This window comes from Elgaria multicarinata, chromosome 3 (genome assembly GCF_023053635.1).
Source record: "Elgaria multicarinata webbii isolate HBS135686 ecotype San Diego chromosome 3, rElgMul1.1.pri, whole genome shotgun sequence".
Classification (NCBI taxonomy): Eukaryota; Metazoa; Chordata; class Lepidosauria; order Squamata; family Anguidae; genus Elgaria; species Elgaria multicarinata.
Window position 1 is genome coordinate 29,829,578 of NC_086173.1, and position 20,843 is coordinate 29,850,420.

General features: G+C 43.8%; 1 protein-coding gene across 4 annotated transcripts; it reads left to right on the forward strand.

The window, feature by feature from the left end:
* Positions 1–108: 108 nt before the first annotated feature.
* CNPY2 (canopy FGF signaling regulator 2) lies at positions 109–16,189 on the forward strand. 4 transcript variants are annotated; one of them, XM_063123141.1, is made up of 7 exons: positions 140–213; positions 1,398–1,450; positions 3,265–3,392; positions 9,104–9,219; positions 10,306–10,503; positions 12,079–12,175; positions 15,012–16,189. In XM_063123141.1, exons 2-7 carry the CDS (start codon positions 1,434–1,436, stop codon positions 15,053–15,055), a joined length of 600 nt encoding a protein of 199 aa, XP_062979211.1. In that variant the 5' UTR covers positions 140–213; positions 1,398–1,433; the 3' UTR covers positions 15,056–16,189. The 4 variants fall into 4 exon arrangements, with proteins under 4 accessions (XP_062979212.1, XP_062979210.1, XP_062979211.1 ...); XM_063123142.1 differs by lacking the exon at positions 1,398–1,450 and having other exon boundaries at positions 109–213; XM_063123140.1 differs by lacking the exon at positions 1,398–1,450 and having other exon boundaries at positions 134–219.
* The last annotated feature ends 4,654 nt before the right edge of the window (positions 16,190–20,843 follow it).

Consider the following 20,843-nt stretch of genomic DNA (forward strand, 5'->3'; position numbering starts at 1 on the left):
GGTGTTTAAAGGAGGGTGTTGAAATAAGGAAAGGGAAGGTTGGGTTGGGATTTGGCCGTCTTCCTCGAGCGGAGCCGATGGGGCGGGATGAAGACAGGCAGATGATTCAGGCAGACGTTAGTCACCTCTAAAGGAGAGGAGCTGCTCTAGCCGGCACTGAGTTGGGGATTCGGGCGGACTCGGGTCCCTCTGTGGGAGGAGGAGGCGGTGGCGGTGAGAGTTGAGCACGGGGAGCAGAGTACTCAGAAATGGGGGCAACTTTTTGTAAAGAGCAGTGGCGGTGGGCGGCATTTATACACTCGTGTAACGTAGCGAGTAGGAATAGGAGTTACAAAGTTCTCTGATTCAAACTTCATCTCTGCCACGCACTACACTGGGTGGCCTTAGGCTAGCCTCCGTTCGCTGAGCCTTGGCTCCCCACCTGCAAAATGGGGCTAAATAATAATGGCCTTCCTTACAGGGTTGTAGTGAAGGTTGCGGAAATGAAGTGCTTGGAACAGTAAACGGGCTATATAAATGCTGCTGCTGTTTCATAGTATATCTCTTTACTATAGTACAGGAACAGGGTCGATTCGTGCAGTGTTTTTGAAGTATGATGTTCTGTTGGAGGAAGATTAGGGGTAGAGTTGCTGTTGACCAAAACAATGAGATACAAATGAAAAAATGCCTTTATTTCAAGAGGTTTCAAAAAATCAGTTCCCTCAATATCCTCTATCTGCCTCGAAGTTGTTTTTTCTTTCAAATACACAATGCAGCTCTCATAAACATTAGTGCTTATGTTTTAATTTTTAAACTATCATGTGGCTTATATTAAAGTGTTTCATTAGATCTTCCTTTTCGGTAGAACTTTCTTTGGAAATCAGAGCCATATCATTTCAACCTTGCGTCATTAGACCACACGGTGTGTGGAAAAAGATAAGTGCTCTAATCCGTGCTAACACAGTCATCCCTCTGGCATCCAAAAAAAGCCAGTCAATTTAAGCATAACTAACTTTCTTTGGATCAAAGCCATCATTTTAGCTATTTTAAGTGGTACTCTTTAAAAATAAATTAACAGGAAGTATGACATGTTATCATGTACTTGTTAAAAAAAAAAGGTGAGCTATGTGGAATGGCTTTATCTGCATATTATGTGTGGGGGGTGAGGTAAATCTATGAGAAGGACTTTACCCAGATTTGGGAAACTTCCTAGGGCCCTCTCAGAAAAACATATAACAAAACCAGTTCAGAATATTTCCCCCCATTCGTATGGACTTTCCTCATTTGTATAGACCTCTTAATGTAGAGGCTAGACAAATGTTACATGAGAACTGATTGTGAGATTAACAGTGCAGCGCTATACCTTTTTTCAGAAGTTAGTTTCACTATGTTATATGAACTTACTCCTTCCCCTACAGCTTTAGACTACCAGTCAGTGGAATTTCTGAAGAAACATGTATAGAATTCCACTGTAAGTCTGTAAATCCGTTCATACACACATTTTGATCCACAATTAAAAATAACCTAAAGCAATCAGCTTGGTAAATCCATTCAGTCTCAATAACTGAGATTTGAAGTCAGAAAATTAGCTTCTTACAAGGTTCTTGCAATACTCAGTGACTCTTCAATATGCAATTTCATGTTTTTCCAACATCCATTTATGTACCAGAAGCTGTGTGTTTATGTGGGCATGGTGCTCCTCCTCATACACACAGATAGAGGTAGAGCAAACAGGTTAACTGCAGTTTCCAGTCACACATTTACACATAACCATGTGGTGACTTATTGCTAGTGTGATATCCACAGATATGTGGCTGGAAATCATGGCAAGTAACACTTTTGTACATGTATACAAAACAGATTTTGGTGCATAATGTGCATATATGAGTTCACCTTAGGCCTGCTCTATGCAGGTATTTCTTAACTGATGACTGAAATAAAAGGGCTTGGTTTTAAGGCTATTCCCTGTTCAAGTTACTAATATGTTTGGGTTTAATTTGTAAAGTGGAACTGATCAAACCAATGTTGTGTGTTTTTGTTTTTAAATGTTGGTAAGCATGTTCATACATTAATGTGAGCATTACATTGGACCAAAATACATGCTGGGATGGCCAACCGACTATTGAAAGTTTAACTTGTGCTTGAGTCTTAAGAGCTTAGCTATACGTATGTAACAACTGCCACTTTAATTAGATGCAAAACCAGGAAATTCTAAAAATTAGTGGTGGAGCCCTGAAATTACATGCTACTGGGAAGTTTATTTTCCACAAAAGTTTGAGAGCCATTCAGCAAAATCAGCAGTCCTTCTTGTACTGCTCCACTTAGACTGCAGGTAAGGGAATACATTTTTGGGTGACTCCAACATTTTTTTAAAGCCCTATAAAAAAACCTCCCTTTATATAGAAAACAAACATATACAGAAGAAGCTAATATTGTCCTCTTCCCGATATGCTTGCTTTCCACATATTATTCAAATGCAATCTGCTACATGTAAGTCTGAAATGATGAGATCCTACAAATTTCGCACAATGTGGTTTTGCTGAATCTGATCTTAGGGGGTGCTTCCAGACAGGGTCTCATGGGATTTAGAAAACTTATGGGCAAGTGTCTTAGCAGCAGCTTTAGGGGTTTTTGATCAGGGAGGTGATCTGGGATCTGAAAAGCTACAAGATGACATATTAGAGGATAAACTGGGAGAGCGTGTAGGATTGAAGATTCTGTTTGAAATCCAGAAAGGGATTATCTACATTGAATCCCATCTTATTCTTCTCTGCTAGCCCTTAATTGGCTGGATAAGTGTGTACATTATTCCCAATAGGCTCCTTTTGTCCCCTTTTCTTGGGAACTGTTTGGGAGTTTTCCATACCTTCTACGGTTTATTGCGCATGGTTTCACTGAGGGATAATGTCTTTTTTTTTTCTCTATGGAAAGGATACGAAGCTAGCAAATATCTCAGATAGTCAGAATTGTAAGACATCAAAAGCATCTGGGAACCAGCCACAACTGCCGCCTTTGGCCTGTCGCACAAAGAGCACTTTGTATTCTAAACCTGAACTTGGGGGATAAATGCTACCTTTCAGAGTGTTGCTTAGCATAATAAATTGTACTATGGAGTCCTACTGAGCGCAGAGGTTGGGCTGCCTGCGTGTCACTCATGCCCATATTTCTGTGGCTGGGGGCGGTTAGGAAGAGATTCCTAGTAACAGAAGCAGCTTGCTTTGGGAGTTTGAGAAAGAAATAGCTTCCACACAACACCCCTGGGCTAACGTCTAACTTTGCATGCAGGTTGTGGCGCTTGCTCACGCCCACAAAGATGAATGGCTGGATTTCGAGCATGGTCTGCCTGTCTGTTATCCTTTCACTCCTGTTGAGTGCCGCATTTGCCCGGAGGAGCCAGGATCTCCACTGTGGAGGTAAACTGGGCTATCTTTTAACTAACCTAATTAAAAATAAGTGGTGGACCTATTGGGACAAATGTAAGAACAGTAAAAGATAATGATTACACTCATGGCTTTCAAACATCCTGCCTTCAAGGAACCCTTTCCATGCTGACATGTCTACTGAGGATTCTGAGGCATGTTCTAGGGTTCAAGTCCCACTCTGGAATGCAAAGAGAGACCAGGAGTGGTGGGTAAGCTGCCCTTCAGGAAAGCTGGTCCACCACCGTTACTAATCTCATTGCAAAGCCCTTGATAGTCATCTGAGGAATCCTTGAGCTCCCAGAAGCTCAATTTGACTTATACCATCATTTTGTGCATATGGATGTGCTACTTCTTTCTGTGCTCTCTCTTTTTCATTGTTACATGGAGATGAAAGGCTGATGAAGGCAAGGCCTTACACTAGGCACAGCTAGGCTGGGGGTACAAGTCCCCAGCGGTTTCCCGTCTGGCCCCTAGCAAAGCCTCCAATCCCAAGGATATTCCCCACATTGTGCATCTTGCCTGCTTTTTGCGGCATGCACTTCTGCTATGTGCACAGAAGTCAGCAGCTGAGATGCAAAGGGGAAGGTGTATGCATCATTTAAAAGTCCTTTTTTTCTGTCTTGGGAGTGAGCGGCTGAGGTATGTATTAAGGGGAGGGCCTTGCTACAGCCGGGAGTTAGCATTGCTGGCCCTTTAGACCTTGCTTTATTCAAAATACATCTCCTGTTCAATGAGCTCTTGTTATTTATTATTTATTTACAATATTTATATACCTTGCATACCTAAAATAGATTTCGGTGTGGTGCACATAGGAATAAAGCAGTAAAAAGAAAGACGATAAAAAACAGCAAATTAGAATTGTTCAATTTAAAACAAAGGACCAATAAAAACAGTGGCTGGTCAGTTGAGGAGGGCTTCCTGGAATAGAGTTATTTTCAAGAGGTGCTGGAGGCACCCTAGTGTTGGTGCCTGACTGACTTCCAAGGGCAGGGAGTTCCAAAGAGAAGGGGCCACTACACTAAATTGGGCCAAAGGTCCATGTGAAACCACCAGGAGCATATCCTCCAATGACCTCAGTGACTGGGCAGGTTGGTAAGGGAGAAGGTGCTCTCTCAGGTATCCTGGTCCCAAGTTGTTTAGGGTTTTGTACACTAGTACCAAAACCTTAAACCTGGCCAGTGTGGTGTAGTGGCTAGAGTGTTGGACTGGGACTCGGGAGATCTGGGTTCTAGTCCCCACTCAGCCATGGAATCTCACTGGGTGAGTTTGAGCCAGTCACAGACTCTCAGCTCAACCTACCTCACAGGATCGTTGTTGTGAGGATAAAAATGGAGAGGAGGAAGATTATGCAGACCACCTTGGGCTCCTTGAAGGAAAGAAGGCAGGATATAAACACAATAAATAAATAAGCTTCCGCTCCATCCTAATTGTTGAGCTACTTCACAATTACTTAGCAGCACCTGAATAACAAAGGGCTAACCAAAATGTTCCTTACACCATGGGGAGGCTGCTGAAAAGTGGTTTCCAAATGCCCTAGCCCTTGTGAGGTAACATGTCTATTCAAGTCAGCCCTAATGTCTGGAGGGAGGACAGCCTTGGTTCTTTGGTGGCTCTCTGTTACGGTAAGCTGAATACAACTGCTATTCTTTGCAACAGCAGCATTTTTATTAGCCTCTACATGGGATGGTGGGGGGACATCATTGGACTTGCCTCCTCAGAATCTAGTTCTTCAGGAAAGCCTTTATGGAATCAAGTTAGGTCCTACTCCCTTGCTATTGGATTTGCTGCTATCTTGGGTTGCTAGCTCCCGACCTAGAAATAGCACCTGTTGCTTTAATAGCTGAATTGGAGTCCTGCTTGCTACATCAGGTGGGAAAGGAGAAGAACAGAGGCTGAAGTTGTTGCTTTGCTGCTGCATCCAGGTCAGGAGCTGGCAATCCTACTACTTTCCAACTATTCATTTTCAGTCCCCCACATGTCTCTGGCCTGTGTAACATAGATCTTAATATGTGGTCAGATGCTGCTATGTAATTTTTTTTACCAGACATACACACTGTTCCATTATTATTATTATTATTATTTATTTATATAGCACCATCGATGTACATGGTGCTGTACAGATAACACAGTAAATAGCAAGACCCTGCCGCATAGGCTTACAATCTAATAAAGTTGTAGTAAACAATAAGAAGGGAAGGAGAATGCAAACAGGCACAGGGAAGTGTAAACAGGCACCGGGAAGGGTGAAGCTAACAGTATAGAGTCAGAACAAACTCAAAGTTTAAAAGCTATAGGGAAAAGAAAAGTTTTTAGCTGTGTTTTAAAAGCTGTGATTGAGTTGGTAGTTCTCAGGTGTTCTGGAAGAGCATTCCAGGCATGAGGGGCAGCAGAGGAAAATGGACGAAGCCGAGCAAGGGAAGTAGAGACCCTTGGGCAGGCAAGAAGCATGGCATCAGAGGAGCGAAGAGCACGAGCGGGGCAATAGTGTGAGATGAGAGAGGAGAGATAGGCAGGAGCTAGACCGTGAAAAGCTTTGAAGGTCAACAGGAGAAGTTTATATTGGATTCTGGAATGAATTGGGAGCCAATGAAGAGATTTCAGAAGCGGAGTGACATGGTCAGAGCGGCGGGCAAGGAAGATGATCTTAGCAGCAGAGTGGTGGACAGAGACCAGCGGACTGATGTGAGATGAGGGGAGGCCAGAGAGGAGGAGGTTGCAGTAGTCCAACCGAGAGATAACCAGTGCGTGAACGAGAGTCTTGGCAGAAGAGACAGACAAAAATGGTCGAATCCTGGCAATATTATACAGGAAGAAACGACAAGATTTAGCTACTGCCTCGATATGAGGAATAAAGGAGAGCGAGGAATCAAATATAAAGCCAAGGCTACGAGTTTCCTTGACCGGAGTAAGCGTGACATCGTTGACAGTGAGAGAGAATGAGAGATGAGGAGAAGGTTTAGGAGGAAAAACAAGCAGTTCAGTTTTTGCCATATTGAGTTTCAAACGGCGATGAAGCAGCCAGGCTGAGATATCTGAAAGACATGCTGAGATACGATCGTGGACATCAGGAGAAAGTTCCGGAGATGAGAGGTATAGTTGTGTGTCATCGGCATACAGGTGATATTGGAGGCCATGAGATTGAATAAGTTTACCCAAGGGCAGCATGTATAGAGAAAACAGCAGCGGGCCAAGCACCGAGCCTTGCGGAACCCCTACTGAAAGGAGAAAGGAGGAGGACGAGCTGCCGTTAGCCGACACGCTGAAAGAGCGACCCTCTAGATAGGAGGCGAACCAGTTATAGACAGAGCCACAGAGTCCAAGGTCATGGAGGGAATCTAAGAGAAGATCGTGATCAACCGTGTCAAAGGCTGCAGTTAGATCAAGGAGAATAAGGACGGAATAATGGCCCTTAGACTTGGCAGTGAGAAGATCATTGGTGATCTTGGTAAGGGCTGTTTCAGTGGAATGCAAAGGACGGAATCCAGATTGAAAGGGATCCAGAGCAGAGTTACTAGAGAGAAAGTCAAGACAGCGAGAGTAGACCACACGTTCCAGAATCTTTGAGACAAGGGGCAACAGAGAGACAGGTCGGTAGTTAGACAGAGAAAGTCGATCAAGAGTGGGTTTTTTGAGAATGGGAGAGACAGTAGCATGTTTAAAAGCAGAGGGAAATGAGCCAGAGGACAGAGAAGAATTAATGATGTGAAGCAAGGACGGGAGGATAGCGGGGATAAGATTAATAAAGACGCGAGAGGGAATGGGATCACGGGAACAAGTGGAAGGCTTCGACGAGCGCAGTATTTTAGACAGTTCATCAGCTGAGACTGAGGGGAACGCCGAGAGAGTTGCAGGAGGAACTGACAGGTGAGGCACAGGAGCTGGGAGCGGAGCAGAGCTGGCCAGATCGGAGCGAATAGTTTGGATTTTAGCATTGAAGAAAGAGGCAAAGTCATTGGCAGACAGAGAGGCGGGGAGAGATGGTGGATTAGGTTTCAGGAGAGAATTGAAGGACTTGAAGAGCCGCTGAGGGTGTCTAGCATTTGACTGGATCAGCGTTGAGTAGTGCTGCTGTTTGGCCAGTGAAATGGCAGAAGAGAAAGAGGAGAGAACAAATTTGTAGTGGACAAAGTCCGCCAAGTCCCTGGTCTTACGCCACAGGCGTTCGGCTGCCCGGGAGCAAGAGCGAAGGTAGCGGAGGAAAGAGGTGAGCCACGGTTGGGGTTGAGAGGGGCGAATTATCCGAGTTGTAGATGGAGCAAGATTATCAAGAGTTGAAGACAATGTGGAGTTAAAGGAGGAGACGGCTGAGTCCAAGGAGATGGCTGTGAAGACAGAAGGAAGAGAGGAGGCTAGAGACCGAGAGAAAGCCTCATAGTTGATAGAATGCAGGTCACGACAAGGGCGTGAAGCAGGACGTGAAGGAGGGGGATTGTGAGTAATATTGAAAGAGACTAGATGATGATCTGACAGAGGAAAGTCAACAATAGAAAAGTCCAGGACAGAGCAGTTCCGAGTGAGGACAAGATCCAGACAGTGTCCAAGGGAATGTGTGGGTGCTTCAGAGCAGAGCTTGAGATCGTAAGAGGAAGATAAGGAGCGAAATCGTAGAGCTGCAGCATCGTGAGGGTCATCCACATGGATATTGAAGTCACCCAAGATCAGAGTAGGAGAGTTGTCAGAGAGGAGAAAGGACAGCCATGAGTCCAGATCAGAGAGAAATTTAGAGGATGAGCCAGGGGGGCGGTAGAGAACTGCAACCCGCAGTCGCAGTGGAGCGAAGAGTCTCACCACATGTGCCTCAAAGGAGGAGAAACAGTGTGAAGGTGGAATTGGAAGAGGCTGGAACTGGCAGAAACTCGATAATAAAAGACCCACACCACCACCTCGACCCTCTGGGCGACTCGAGTGAGAGAAAGAGAGTCCTCCATGAGAGAGGGCAGCTGAGGTGGCGGTATCATGGGCAGGGAGCCAGGTTTCAGTTAGAGCAAGGAGGTGAAGGGGTCTGGAGAAAAACAAGTCCTGGATGACAGGGGCCTTGGAAGCAATAGAGCGACAGTTCCATAATGAACACGAGAAAGGCAGCTGGGAAGGGGGGAGACATCGAATAGGAACTAAGTTGGGAGAGATGAAATTGGAGCGAGCCATAGGGACAGGTATGGGGAGAAAGGAATTAAAGGAAGAAATGAGGAGAGAGAAGGCAGGTAGGCAGGAAAGCATACTTCCATCTGCAATGTGTTATGTTTTGAAGAATGCATTTTTCCGGCTGCCAAATTTTGGAGAATGTTCCTGAACATCAGTAGTAACTCATGGAGTGAAGGTTTGTGTGATGGATGGATGGAGCTGCAATGGGGCAGATGATTACTGGGCTGGCAACTAATGAGAGGAATGGAAAAGCTGTGATGAAACTTGGTTGAGTTGGAGTTGTCTAAGAGAGAAATGCACTTGGTTTTGTATATTTTTGCTGAGACCTTTGACGTGATTATAAGGCTAGGAAGTCCCTGAAGACGATTTGGTACAACTCAGGGATAAGATGGAAAAACGTTGAGAATCCTTTTCTTTTTATGTGCATAAACATTCTCTTTTGATTGTGCCTTTTTCATAATGGCTCTTGACTATTCTGGCTTTGACTGTAACGGTCTTGATGAATAATATTCTCCCTATCGGTGCTGCTTTCTTAGACCCATGTTTTCTCTCTTTGCTAGCATGTCGAGCCCTGGTGGATGAGCTAGAGTGGGAAATATCTCAGGTAGATCCCAAGAAAACCATCCAAATAGGTTCCTTCCGCATCAACCCAGATGGAAGCCAATCCATTGTAGAGGTAACATGTTTCATCCTTGCCCTAGACTGGTTGAGTCTTTGGAGACTTTTTTCTATAATCTCTGAGATGGGAGGTTAGGAAGACGTTTAACACACTGGTGTAAGAATTCTATAAGAGAAAAACAACAGTCTTGGGCTGTTATTTTAGATGTCTGGTAAAACCAAAGGGAGGCACAAATCTTTTTCCACTCTGATTTGTCCCCCTGCTCTGCCTCCAAAGTAGACAGAAACTGTTTGTCAAGAACATAGTCCTGCTCCTGAGGAAGGCAGTGTTGTCTTCAGCATTTTGTGAGGGATGTTAAGATTAAGAACTTTTATTTTTGCCAGTTAATATGCCATCCCTGCCCCCCAAAAAATCTTGAGGCAGCTTATGATAACTGAAACCATGAGATTGCATCATAAAGCAAACAATATATAATGTCAAAAACCATGGAACGATCAGGTAAAAATTCAGCAGCCTGGTATCCACGGAAAACAAAGCTGGAAAAAATAATGTAAAATACACCTAACCCCTGTCCCTAAAAGACTGCCTGAATCTGTGGGCTTAGCCCACCTAGGTGAAACTAACAAGGCGCACTGATGCATGTCCTTGGGCAACTCATTTCAGATCGTGGAGCCATGATTGAGAAGACCCTGCTTCTTCCTCCAGCTGTTCCCCCGGTTGACAGCAGGAGATGGGGGGGGGGGGAGAAAAGAGCTTCAAGCTTTAGAACTGTATTGGTGGGGAACCTGGAGGAATGATTTCTGGGGTTCTGAGAGAGGCTTAGAGAGGTTTCAACAGGGGTGCTACGACATTCTTTCATCCTTAGCTCCAACTTGGAGGGCTGCTGTTGGCACTCCTGTTTGGTATCTTGGTTTGCCTTTTGGGGGCAACTTAAAGAAGTAATTTCAGTGTCCTCCATTTTGTATTATGGTAAAATGTCTGACCGCACGTCAGTGGCAGCTTGTGAGATTTGCCTAACGCTTACAGATCCCATGCTGTACCTGCTGCGAATTGCGACGGAGGGGAAACGGTGTTGCAGTTGAGGCAAAGACTAGCGGGAGGCTTTCGGCATCTGCCCAGCAATCTGCTTTCACTATCCCATAGGTGCCCTACGCCAGGTCTGAAGCTCACCTGACAGAACTGCTGGAGCGCATCTGTGAGAACATGAGCGATTATGGGGAGAAGGTGGATCCCTCCACCCACCGGAAAAACTACGTCAGGGTGATCTCCCATGATGGGACCAAGATGGACCTTTCTGAAACCAAATTTGATGGCGATGTGACATCAAGCCTGAAGTTTGCTGTGAGTAATGCAGGGCGTGAGTTTGGCTGAGGGCCTATTTCTGTTGTAAGTCTTGGCTGCTTGAGGAAAGGAGACCTCTCTGTTGGATCCTCTTGACTGAAGTCTGTAGCTTCTCTTCCTTCTCATCTCAAAATGTATTACTTGCGGTGGGATTATGGAGACAAGCAGCTGATACCGTAGTTGCAATATTGGCATTACAGCTCCATTTTTGGATTAGCTCCAATGGTGTGCAAGATGCACTGTCAGAGCAAGTAGATAGTGCCTATATCATTCCTTATAAGCATAAGACAAAAGAATACATATAGCTGGCAGGATAAAAAAAAAGTCTGTAAGGCAGGGTTGGGGAACCCTTTTTAGCTTGAGACCCAAATTGCAAAATGGGAAAGATTTGGATGGGAAAGGGGGGACATTCTATCTGTGGGTGGGGTCAGAGGTGATTATTACCATTTAATGCCTATTCAGAAGTAAGCAGGACAAGGCTTCTGCGTGCTTACTCAGAAGTAAGCAGGACTGAATTGCTCAGTAGCAGTTTCAAATGGCATCCCAAACACCATGCATGGCTACTCACAAGTAAGCTGGTCCCATAACTGCAACATGCACACCTCCGTTCTGTGCGACAGGTCTGCCTGCAAAATGCACAGCTCAAAATCTTTGCTCAACAGCTGGATGCTTTGCTTTTAACTACCCCTTTGCTGGGCAGATGGGGAACCCCCAGGGAGCTCCGGCTATTGGGCGGTATAGAAATGTAATAAATAAATAAATAAATAAGCAAGCACCATGTGGCTGGGAGATTTCCCATGCCTGCATCATTGACCTCCATGACAGGTTACAGTTTATATACAAAAAGTGCCTAACCCTTATCAAACTGCTAATAGGAATGTATGTTTTTTAAATGTTATGAATTATACATACACAGATAAACAAACTAACAAATCTTGGAGGAGATTCAGTGCAGTCTTACTCCCCTTTCACATCCAACACGTGTGTGTGTGTGTGTGTGTATATATATTTTCCTCCTTAATTCAGTGGTTACATGATTCCTTGTTTCCTTTCTCGGCACCCTTCTTTATTGAGTGTAGGACTCAGTGTAAGAGCACCACTCGCATACTTAAATGATTGCTCTGCTTAGTAAAGGAAGGTTTTCAGGGCATATATGCTTGGCTTCCACATACAATGAATGGGATATCCAAGGAAGGAGAGAAGCTGTACTAGCAACATGGTAGAGATTTATTGATTGATTGGTTTAAAACATTTGTATACCGCTCCACATCTAAAACAGATTCCAGAGCAGTGAACATAAGAAGTAAAACAATGAAAGAATTAAAGACACCATGTTAAGAATGCTCTTTTTAAAAACAAGTGGTTGATGAAGAGGAGTAGAACTCCTACTCAGATTGACCCCATATGAGCTTGAATAGTCTCCCTTGTACAGCTTTTCAGTAGGCGAGAATTATGAAAGCAGTTCTCGGGTTGGCCTGGAGTTAGTGGGCTTTGGAATTGGCCTGACCCCCTGGGGGATGGGAAGCAGGAACATGAAAAAGCTGCATGGCTGACTGCCTTGGTTCTCCTGTGCAGTGTGAGAGTATAGCTGAAGAGTATGAAGATGAGCTTGTAGAATTCTTCTCCCACGAAGCAGAAAATGTCAAGGACCGACTGTGCAGCAAACGAACAGGTATGAATGGGATCAATAGTTGTAGAAATGGGCTTGGTCAACATTAATCATGGATGGGGTCCATAATAATTTTATTGGGCCATCTGTGTGGCTTTTAGGGTAAGAAATCTGGTTGCACTGTTTAATTGTGAAGTTAAAAGCCTTCTGATCAATTAAAAAAAGTGTGTCCAATTAATTGAGCAGCAGGTGCTTTTAACTTTACTGTTGTTGTTACATTTATTAACAGTACTAGCAAAACAAATCATGGGTGGTTGGTGCCATCTTAGAAGAGGTATTTCTGCTATCTCACAGAGAGAGGAATTCCATTCTAAGTGTGTGCATCATCTTAAAAACAAGTCAAGGATGCTCTTTTTTCTTTGCAGTTATTTTTTTTCCTAACACTTTAGGGAGCTTGCATGCATCTTTTAGACAGAAAAACATACTACAACTCCCAGCATAAGTGGCTGGAGAACCCTGTGACTTATAGAACTTTTTTCTGTCTTAACATGTATAGGATTGCGCCCTCAATTGATTAAAACTCGTGTAATTAATTGACTTAAGATTCCTTTCACCAGATGACAACCTTAGCGGAAACTTTAGCTTTATAGGATTCTTTCCCACAAGAAATGAATAACTCAGTAAGATTGAACAATATGCTGTCACTGAGGGTTAAACATGTCACTGTGGCTTATTTAACCCTTGGTGTGTGCCAGCACATGTGGAGTGCAATTTGCTTCATTACTTGCCTGAAAGCAGCTTGTGTTGTCCGAACCTGGGTGGCGTGCATTGTTAGAGGGGAAAACAAACCTCAAATAACCCATGGCCTGTTGTTGTGTGATTGGAGAGTTGTTTCCCCTCCAACAAGCCAGGCTGCCCTGGTTTGGATGCCATGACAAGCCATGCCCAGCTGAGTGACTATGGAAGATTGTACCTGCCAGCACACTCTGAGGATTAAACAAGCCATGGTGTCTTTTTTGGGGGTAAGATGCAATTAAATGAAACCATTTGGCTGAAGGGCAGAATACAAATATACTAAATAAAATACAGAAATACTAAATAGGTAAGTATGATATTGCTTCTGCAGAATTGCTGTGATATTCTGCCTCCAAGGTACCTGCCTCTTGGGATTGGGCTAAGGTATGTCTCCTTAATTGTCTACAAAGTGTCCTGGAAACCCAAATTATCTGCATGTGGAAAGAGCTGTATTCTGTCTTTTATAAACACTTGCAGTCCCCACCCCCCGTTTAATTCCTTGGTTATTACAGAAAGGTTATTTGAGCCAATAGAACAGACCAACGAGACTCTCGACTTCTCCTTCTCCCCCTCTGTGGATTTTCATTGACTATGAGAGGAATGACAAGCGGCCAATTGCCGGGGTACCATTTAGGAAGCTGGCTCTTCCTGAGCTATTTTTGGACTAAAAACCTGACTGTACTTGTTTCCATCTGACCTTTGCCCTCTAGTGTTTGAGGACTGGAGGGATGCCATGATAGTACAGCCAAAGTGCAGCACCTATTTCTAACCATCAGAAGATTCTGCAGTACTTCTCAGTGGCCATTATTTCTGTTTCATAATAGGCCTTCTGTGTTCCCCAGCCAAGGAATTAACACACAAATCCTCCCTTTTAAGGCTAAAGGCTGACTTAAACCAGGAAGTCTAGACAAAGTCAATTCTTAATAATTATCTAATACAGATCAACAAGCCGAGGCTGACAGCGGCTGCTGGCTTGTAGGAGTGGCCTTAATAATTGGCTGGCAGCCAAATGAATTGCATGTTCACCTGATCTGTCCATGTAGTCAGTTTGCCAGAGGCCTTCGGAATGCGTGGCTAGTCTCGTGATGTCCATGGTGATTAGAAAGATTAGTTAACCCTGCATAATCCTATGACTCAAAAGCAATAATTGAGTCATCATTGGTCTGAATTTCTATATGAAAGAGAGAATGGGAGATTCTAGCAGTGATTTTTATCAGTATGGAAAAGTCTCTTGAACTGGGCTGAGCTTTTTGGAAAAACAGCCAAGCTGACAGCTGTTTCAGTGAGGGATAATTCACCACATCTCTTATGTACATACACAACATGTGACCCACCAAGGTGAACACAGCTCTCTCCCCCCATGTCTGGTGGCGTATTTTGCACTCAGAACTCCTTGTTTTTATTGGGACTTCAAAAACGTGTGTGTAGCAACTTGTAGGCCCCAATATGGCTGGCAGGCAGCATTTGGAGGAACCACTAATCATTAGTGGGTCACACGTTGTGTTGGCGTGGGATTAGGGAACAAATGGTTAATAGGGATGGGAAGTCTTGAACTTTTTGCCAGTGCCCTTGCAATGTTAATAGAAGAAATGGTGCAGATGAGGCAAATCATTACAGAGTATTCAGAGGTGCGCTTCAAAGTGTGTGTGTTTTTTAATTAGCAGGGATTGGGGTGGGAGAGGGGAACAAAAGAGTGAGCACAGAGGTGGGAGCGGTGAAATGGAACAGGCTAGGGTGAGGAAAAGCTCACCTTTAAACACAAAAGTATTGCCCTGTGGTTAGAGTACCTCTTATCATGTTTGTCCACATGTCTTCAATCAAATATCGAAACAAAGTCTAAAGTTATGTATAAATATTGAAAATAATCCTTAGGAGTCTATTAGGTGGTTATATCATCTGTTATATTTTAGGTGGGGCCTTCTCTTTCAGAGAGTAATTTAAACCCTTGCTTGGGTGTTGCGGGGACGATTACAGCTATTCCATCTTCCTTTGGGAACTGCTGATATGATACAATATTGGTTAAGTTTGAAGCAGCCCCATCGTCTAGCTGAATGTTCCAGCTAGAATAAACAATAAAGTAAATTGTTTTGTCCTTCTCTTGTAGATCTTTGTGACCACGCCTTGCATCTGCCACATGATGAACTATGAAACGCAAAGGCCTGACTGGCCCAGCTGATGCGTTGGCTAATACTTTGTAGACCCACCTCCCCTTTTTCCACTCCTATAATTATTGTCCCACCAATCTTCTTACAGTTTTGGGAAGAACACTGAACAATCTGGAAACCAAAGATTATGCCTTGGGAAGAATACATGAGCAAAGTTTCTTTGTAGAATTTCCGTAAACAAATGCAAAATGCTGTGTCCCTCATCTGACTCTTTTTAAACCTGTTATTATCAAACCTTTTCTTTTTGTTATTTTTTAAAGGGAACAAGAAAGACTTCCATTTCAGGGTCAAAGCCCTCCCCTCCCCTACTGCATAGCCAGTGGTTCTGATTTTTGTTTTTCAATGTTTTCTGCTATACGCAGGTGTGTTGATCTGTAGATTGAGTCAAAGGACCAGCAACTCAGCTCCTGGGTCCACTTCTAAAGTTGCAGAGCCTTATGAATCCCAAATGTGGCTCTTACTGCAGAGCTGGGCAAGTCATTTAATTTGTGGCTCTGCTACCATCATATTGTGACACTGTCTGTGTAACCCTTTGAGTGGGAGTTGGGGAAGAGTCTATGACAGACGCCACCCCATAATTAGTTGAAAGAGGAAGCTGCTGGAGAGGATCAGGCTCCTGCCAATTTCAGTCCATGCACAAGAGAAGGTTGCTTAGTCTGTTGTGCCAGCCATATGGAGGCTTCCCAAAATGGTTACTGTCCAGTGACTGCTCCACATCGATGGTGTAACATGTGGATTGCGTTACCCCTTGGATCGCTTGTCTTGTGTGGCGATTCTCTGTACCAGACATTTGCCTCTAGGAACTGTCAGCAGTATTATGGAAACTTCATACACAGCAAGCAAATTTACGTGTTATGCTTGTGGGGCAGTCATCACACAGAAGTTGTTTTATCAGCCTCTTTGTGAATGTATAGACTGGCCCATGTGAAGGTCAATAACTTGCTTGTAAAATCCACGTGTGTGCTGATTTGAAGCATCAGGCATTCGATGAATGGGGGAGGTGTTCTCCTTCAAAGGGATTTTAAAATGTTTGATATCTCTTTTTAACACCTGTTTTCAAGATTCTGGGTCGCAGATCTGTCAGTGATGGCAAGAAAATAAATCATGCTGTGATTTATGCTGGAGCTCTTGGTACAGTTTGTTTCCTTTAGTTATATGTGGTGGCATGGGTGTACTGATAATGTTAAAATGCTGAAAGTAAGGGTACATAAGTCTACTCTCTTTTATTCAGTATGCAGTTAAGACTAGCTACCACCCACTCTGCAGGAAAAATTGGGGAAGAGCTTTTGCTTCCTCTGGCAGCTGCTAGCAGCTCTTTGGAAATTATAGAAATTGAGCAAATGTTGCCTCCAACCTTGGAAGTTGCCACTGTTCACAAAAGTGCTCTTTAAAGCTTTTAATGTTAAGACCAGCTCAGAAACAGACTGGCAACCTGCTGCAGCAGAAACAGCACTTGGAGTGATGTGAGCAAACATCTAACACCAGACAATAGTCTGACCTGCATTCTGAACCAATGGAAGTTTCCAAATATTTTTCAAAGGCAGTTCAATCTATTGAAACAGGCGCCAGTAATAAATTATCTCTAAAATCTCTGACTTATCTCTACTTCTGTAGCTGGCTTTGTCTTTTTCTTCTTTACTCTAGTTTCTAGTTGCGTGTCACTAAGCCTCCTTTTCAAATGCACTCAAAATGCTTTTTTTCTTCTCTTCAAACCTGCCCTCTTGTTCATTCCCCCAAGTTAGGCCATTTCACTTGCTGTTTGAATTATACCAAAAACAAGAGTTCCTGTGGCCCTTTAAAGCTTTTGAAAGCTAGAGTGTACTTCATTTGTTCATCTTTAATATGTTACAGGATGCTGTTACTGCAGCAAGAAATGATAATGTCTACTGTTTTGTAACTTATTCCAGTAGATGCATAGGTGTGGAAATGATCAGTCAGAATGATAATGTTGCTCATTCATGCCATACGCTAAATGACAACCCTGTTGAAGGAAATCTATCCAGATGCTATATTAGTTAGGAGCAGGAAAACAAAAGCTTCTGTGGCACTTTGGAGACTTTTAGTTTGCTATGCTTCTATAAGGAACAGACTCCAACATCAAGAATTCACCCTCCGCTCTCAGGGTCATATTTGAGTGTCTTGCATTTATGGATAACATATCAGAAGCAAAACAACTGTAGAAACAAAAGGTTACTTTTCAAAGTGTCCCTTTGTTTTTATTGATTGATTATAATACTCTTATACCACTTAATATATTAAGAACCTAAGTGGTTCTTTTGTTAAAGATTTAAGCTCAACTAGGGTGCCTTTCCCTCCCCGCTTAACTGAGGGAAACTTTGTTGTTGTTTATTCATTCAGTCGCTTCCGACTCTTCGTGACTTCATGGACCAGCCCACGCCAGAGCTTTCTGTCGGCTGTTGCCACCCTAGGTCCTCCAAGGTCAAGTCTGTCACCTCCAGAATATCATCCATCCATCTTGCCCTTGGTCAGCCCCTCTTCCTTTTGCCTTCCACTTTCCCTAGCATCAGCCTCTTCTCCAGGGTGTCCTGTCTTCTCATTATGTGGCCAAAGTACTTCAGTTTTGCCTTTAATACCATTCCCTCAAGTGAGCAGTCTGGCTTTATTTCCTGGAGTATGGACTGGTTTGATCTTCTTGAAGTCCAAGGCACTCTCAGAATTTTCCTCCAACACCTCAGTTCAAAAGCATCTATCTTCCTTCACTCAGCTTTCCTTATGGTCCAACTCTTGCAGCCATAGGTTACTACGGTGAATACCATTGCTTTAACTATGCGGACCTAAAATGAAATTTGAGGACTTCTCATCCATACAGAAAAATAGATGCCTGAAACTATCCTGAATGACAGAGGGCTATAGGCAAAGTAATTGAAAATGCTTCTCCTGTATTTTAGGAAGAAAATACTAGGGTGGCTTGAAGACTGCTCTCTGACAGATACATGCTGCATGAGGGGGAGGATAAGGGCACAGGTCAATAGCAGGACATGTGTTTGGGGCATGGCAACATTCAGGAGGGAATGCAAAATATGAAGCACCAGAGCAAGGGGCCTAGAGTCCACGGTGTGATGTTACCTCTCCAGTTTACGAAAGATATTTGTTCTGCAATATCTTATTTACTGTTGCTCTTCCCACACGCTTCAGTTCTGCTATGTGAACAATCAAACATTATGTCAATATAGCACAGTGCTGAATGAAGTCCCCGTGCTATTGCATCAAAGAGGCATGCTTTGTTCTTAGATGAAGAGGCCTTTTGGCAGAAATGACAGGTATGCCTTTGTAAAGCCTAATCCTGTTTAAAAAGAAGTAGTTTAAAAGGACTGTCTCAAGGCATTCTGCTGCCTAAAGTAAAGGACCTCTTTTCTCCCCATCCACTTACAGAAGCTGAGCAAACTGGACAGGTAGTTTAATCTTGCTTCAAAGCTGGCTATGGGATAGCTCACCTGAGGGCTGCAGCCTGCACGGCACACACCCCACTGCTGCTCTCCACTTCCCAGCATCTGCGTGAGGCAACCACTTCCCTCTGCTCAGTGGCAGAGCCGACCTTACTACAGCTGAGAAACTGCAGTAATAACTCACAGGATTACATTGATGCCAAATGGAAGTGACTTTTTGCCATACTAAAGAAAACAGTTGTAACCATTGTGCCATGCAGTAGAAGTGTCAGACCATCACCATATTCTTCTATGTAATAAACTGAAATATCTCTAAAACCCTTTCCCCTCCATTATACTACAGTAATATGCTGAGACATCACCATGTCATGCTAGAATACATTTCCTGTGATCTTTCAGTTTAGTGTGATAAATGGATTGAAGGATTGCCTGAATAATTCCCTTCACTGCAATGAGGTGCTAAGACAGTGTTGCAACACTCACCCGAAAACATTTCTGAGCTCCAGGAATTGAGCAGTGTGTGAGACTTCCGTACAACATGTGCCATCATAATAACCTTTCTGTTGCAGCTATTCGTTGGGGTATTATGACAGATACTTAAGGCTGCAACATAGTACGTTTTTACTCAGGACCTAGGGTGCTTCTAGATGTAGGGCTCCTAGTACTATCAATAAGAAGGTGCACAATTACATGGTAGAGGTGTACAAAGTGGTGCAAGGTGTGGAGAAAGTGGACATGGAGACATTTTTCTCATAATATTACAATTTGGGCTTATCTCATGAAACTGGTGCGAGATTCAGGACAGATAGAAGGAAGGACTTCTTCACACTTTATTTCTGTAAGTTATAGCGACGGCCACCAATTTGGAAGGCTTTAAAGGGGGCTTGTATAAATTATGGAGGATAAGGCTATCGATGACTACTAGTCCTGAAAGCTATATGCTTTTTCCAGTACCAGAAGCAGTATGCCTATGTACACTAGTTGCTGGGGAACATGGTCAGGAGTGTGCTGTAGCACTTGTGTACTGCTTGTGTTTTTCCTGTGGGCAGTGGTTGACCATTGTGAACAGAATGATGGACTGGAAGGCCCCTTAGTCTGATCCATCATGGTTCTTATATTCCTGGAAAGCATTGTGGGGCAATTTTATCCCTTCTTAAACCAATTTTCCTGGGTGCTTTTGGATGAGGCATTTATTGTGCAATTGCCCTGCTTCATTCATGGAACTTTATGGGCATTTCCAGATGTCATCTTCAACTCATCACCCACCCACTGTGATGCTGGCGACAGAAAATTAGGGAGACAGAATAGCTGTATAATACCTTCCCATTGGTAGCACTAGAAGCACCCTCTGCAGTAAAAGAAAATATAAAAGTAGCAGTAGGAATACACCAGACTCTTATGAGTTGAAAACAATGACTTTTGGACTTCTAAAAATGTGTGAATATGGTATGGTGATAGTACCATAAATGCCTTGGCTAGAAGCTCCTCGGTCCCATGAAATTCAGTGGGATTTACTTTGAAGTAGAATTGGGCTGGAAGGGTCACCCTAGGGATTTATAAGAAAAGTAGCAAGCCTTTCCTGGTTTTGTTTTTGATTGTGTACTGAGGTAACAACCCAGATGGGTTTAGGCATAAAAATGGGAGAAGCACCAGTGGCCTGGTTCAGACGACACGCTAAACTATGCTGTATTATGCATTCCCTGAACTATTTTGTGGTTAAGCAGCATGGTTTAGCGTGTTGCCTGAACCAGGCCAGTGTCATTGTGACTTTTTCACTGTACTAGGGAACCATTCCAGCTACGTTTCTCCAGTTTCTTGAGCCAATATCCGGTATCTCCGGTTCCCTATATATGGACTATCAAAAATAAGGTACAATGAGAATGTGTGTGTGGTAATTAAATGTACTGCTGCCAACTTTTTTTTTTTTTTTTTGGTAGAAAAAGAAAATGGCCTCACTTCTACACTTTTAAGAATCTGGCAGCAGAAACTAAGCAAATGAAGCTTTTCATTGCATGGAGGCAAATGGTTGCACAAAGCTAAGAGAAAGTGGGCAACCCGACGAATTGCCGCGCCTCAACGGAAAGCAGCACGCTAGGCCAGGAAGCGGGGTGGGGGTGGTAAGGGAGCCACTTCGGGTAACCCCGAGCCATCAGGCGCCTGAAGAAGACGCCTAACTCCCTGTCAGGCCCGCGCCCTTCCCTGGCCCGCGCGCGGGGCAAGCTACGCCCATCGCGCCACCCCGCCCAATGGCGTCGTTCCTAGGCGGCCAGGAAAGGGGCGCGGCTATTCAGATGACTCTGGGTGGCTGCGTGAAGGGTTCGGGTCTTCTTCGAGGCTCGCTCCGCCCTGCGTTGCCGACGCTGC

Coding starts and splice junctions, on each gene's coding strand:
- CNPY2 (XM_063123141.1), top strand. Junction 9,220..10,305: donor GAAGCCAATCCATTGTAGAG/GTAACATGTTTC, acceptor ACTATCCCATAG/GTGCCCTACGCCAGGTCTGA. Junction 12,176..15,011: donor ACTGTGCAGCAAACGAACAG/GTATGAATGGGA, acceptor CTTCTCTTGTAG/ATCTTTGTGACCACGCCTTG.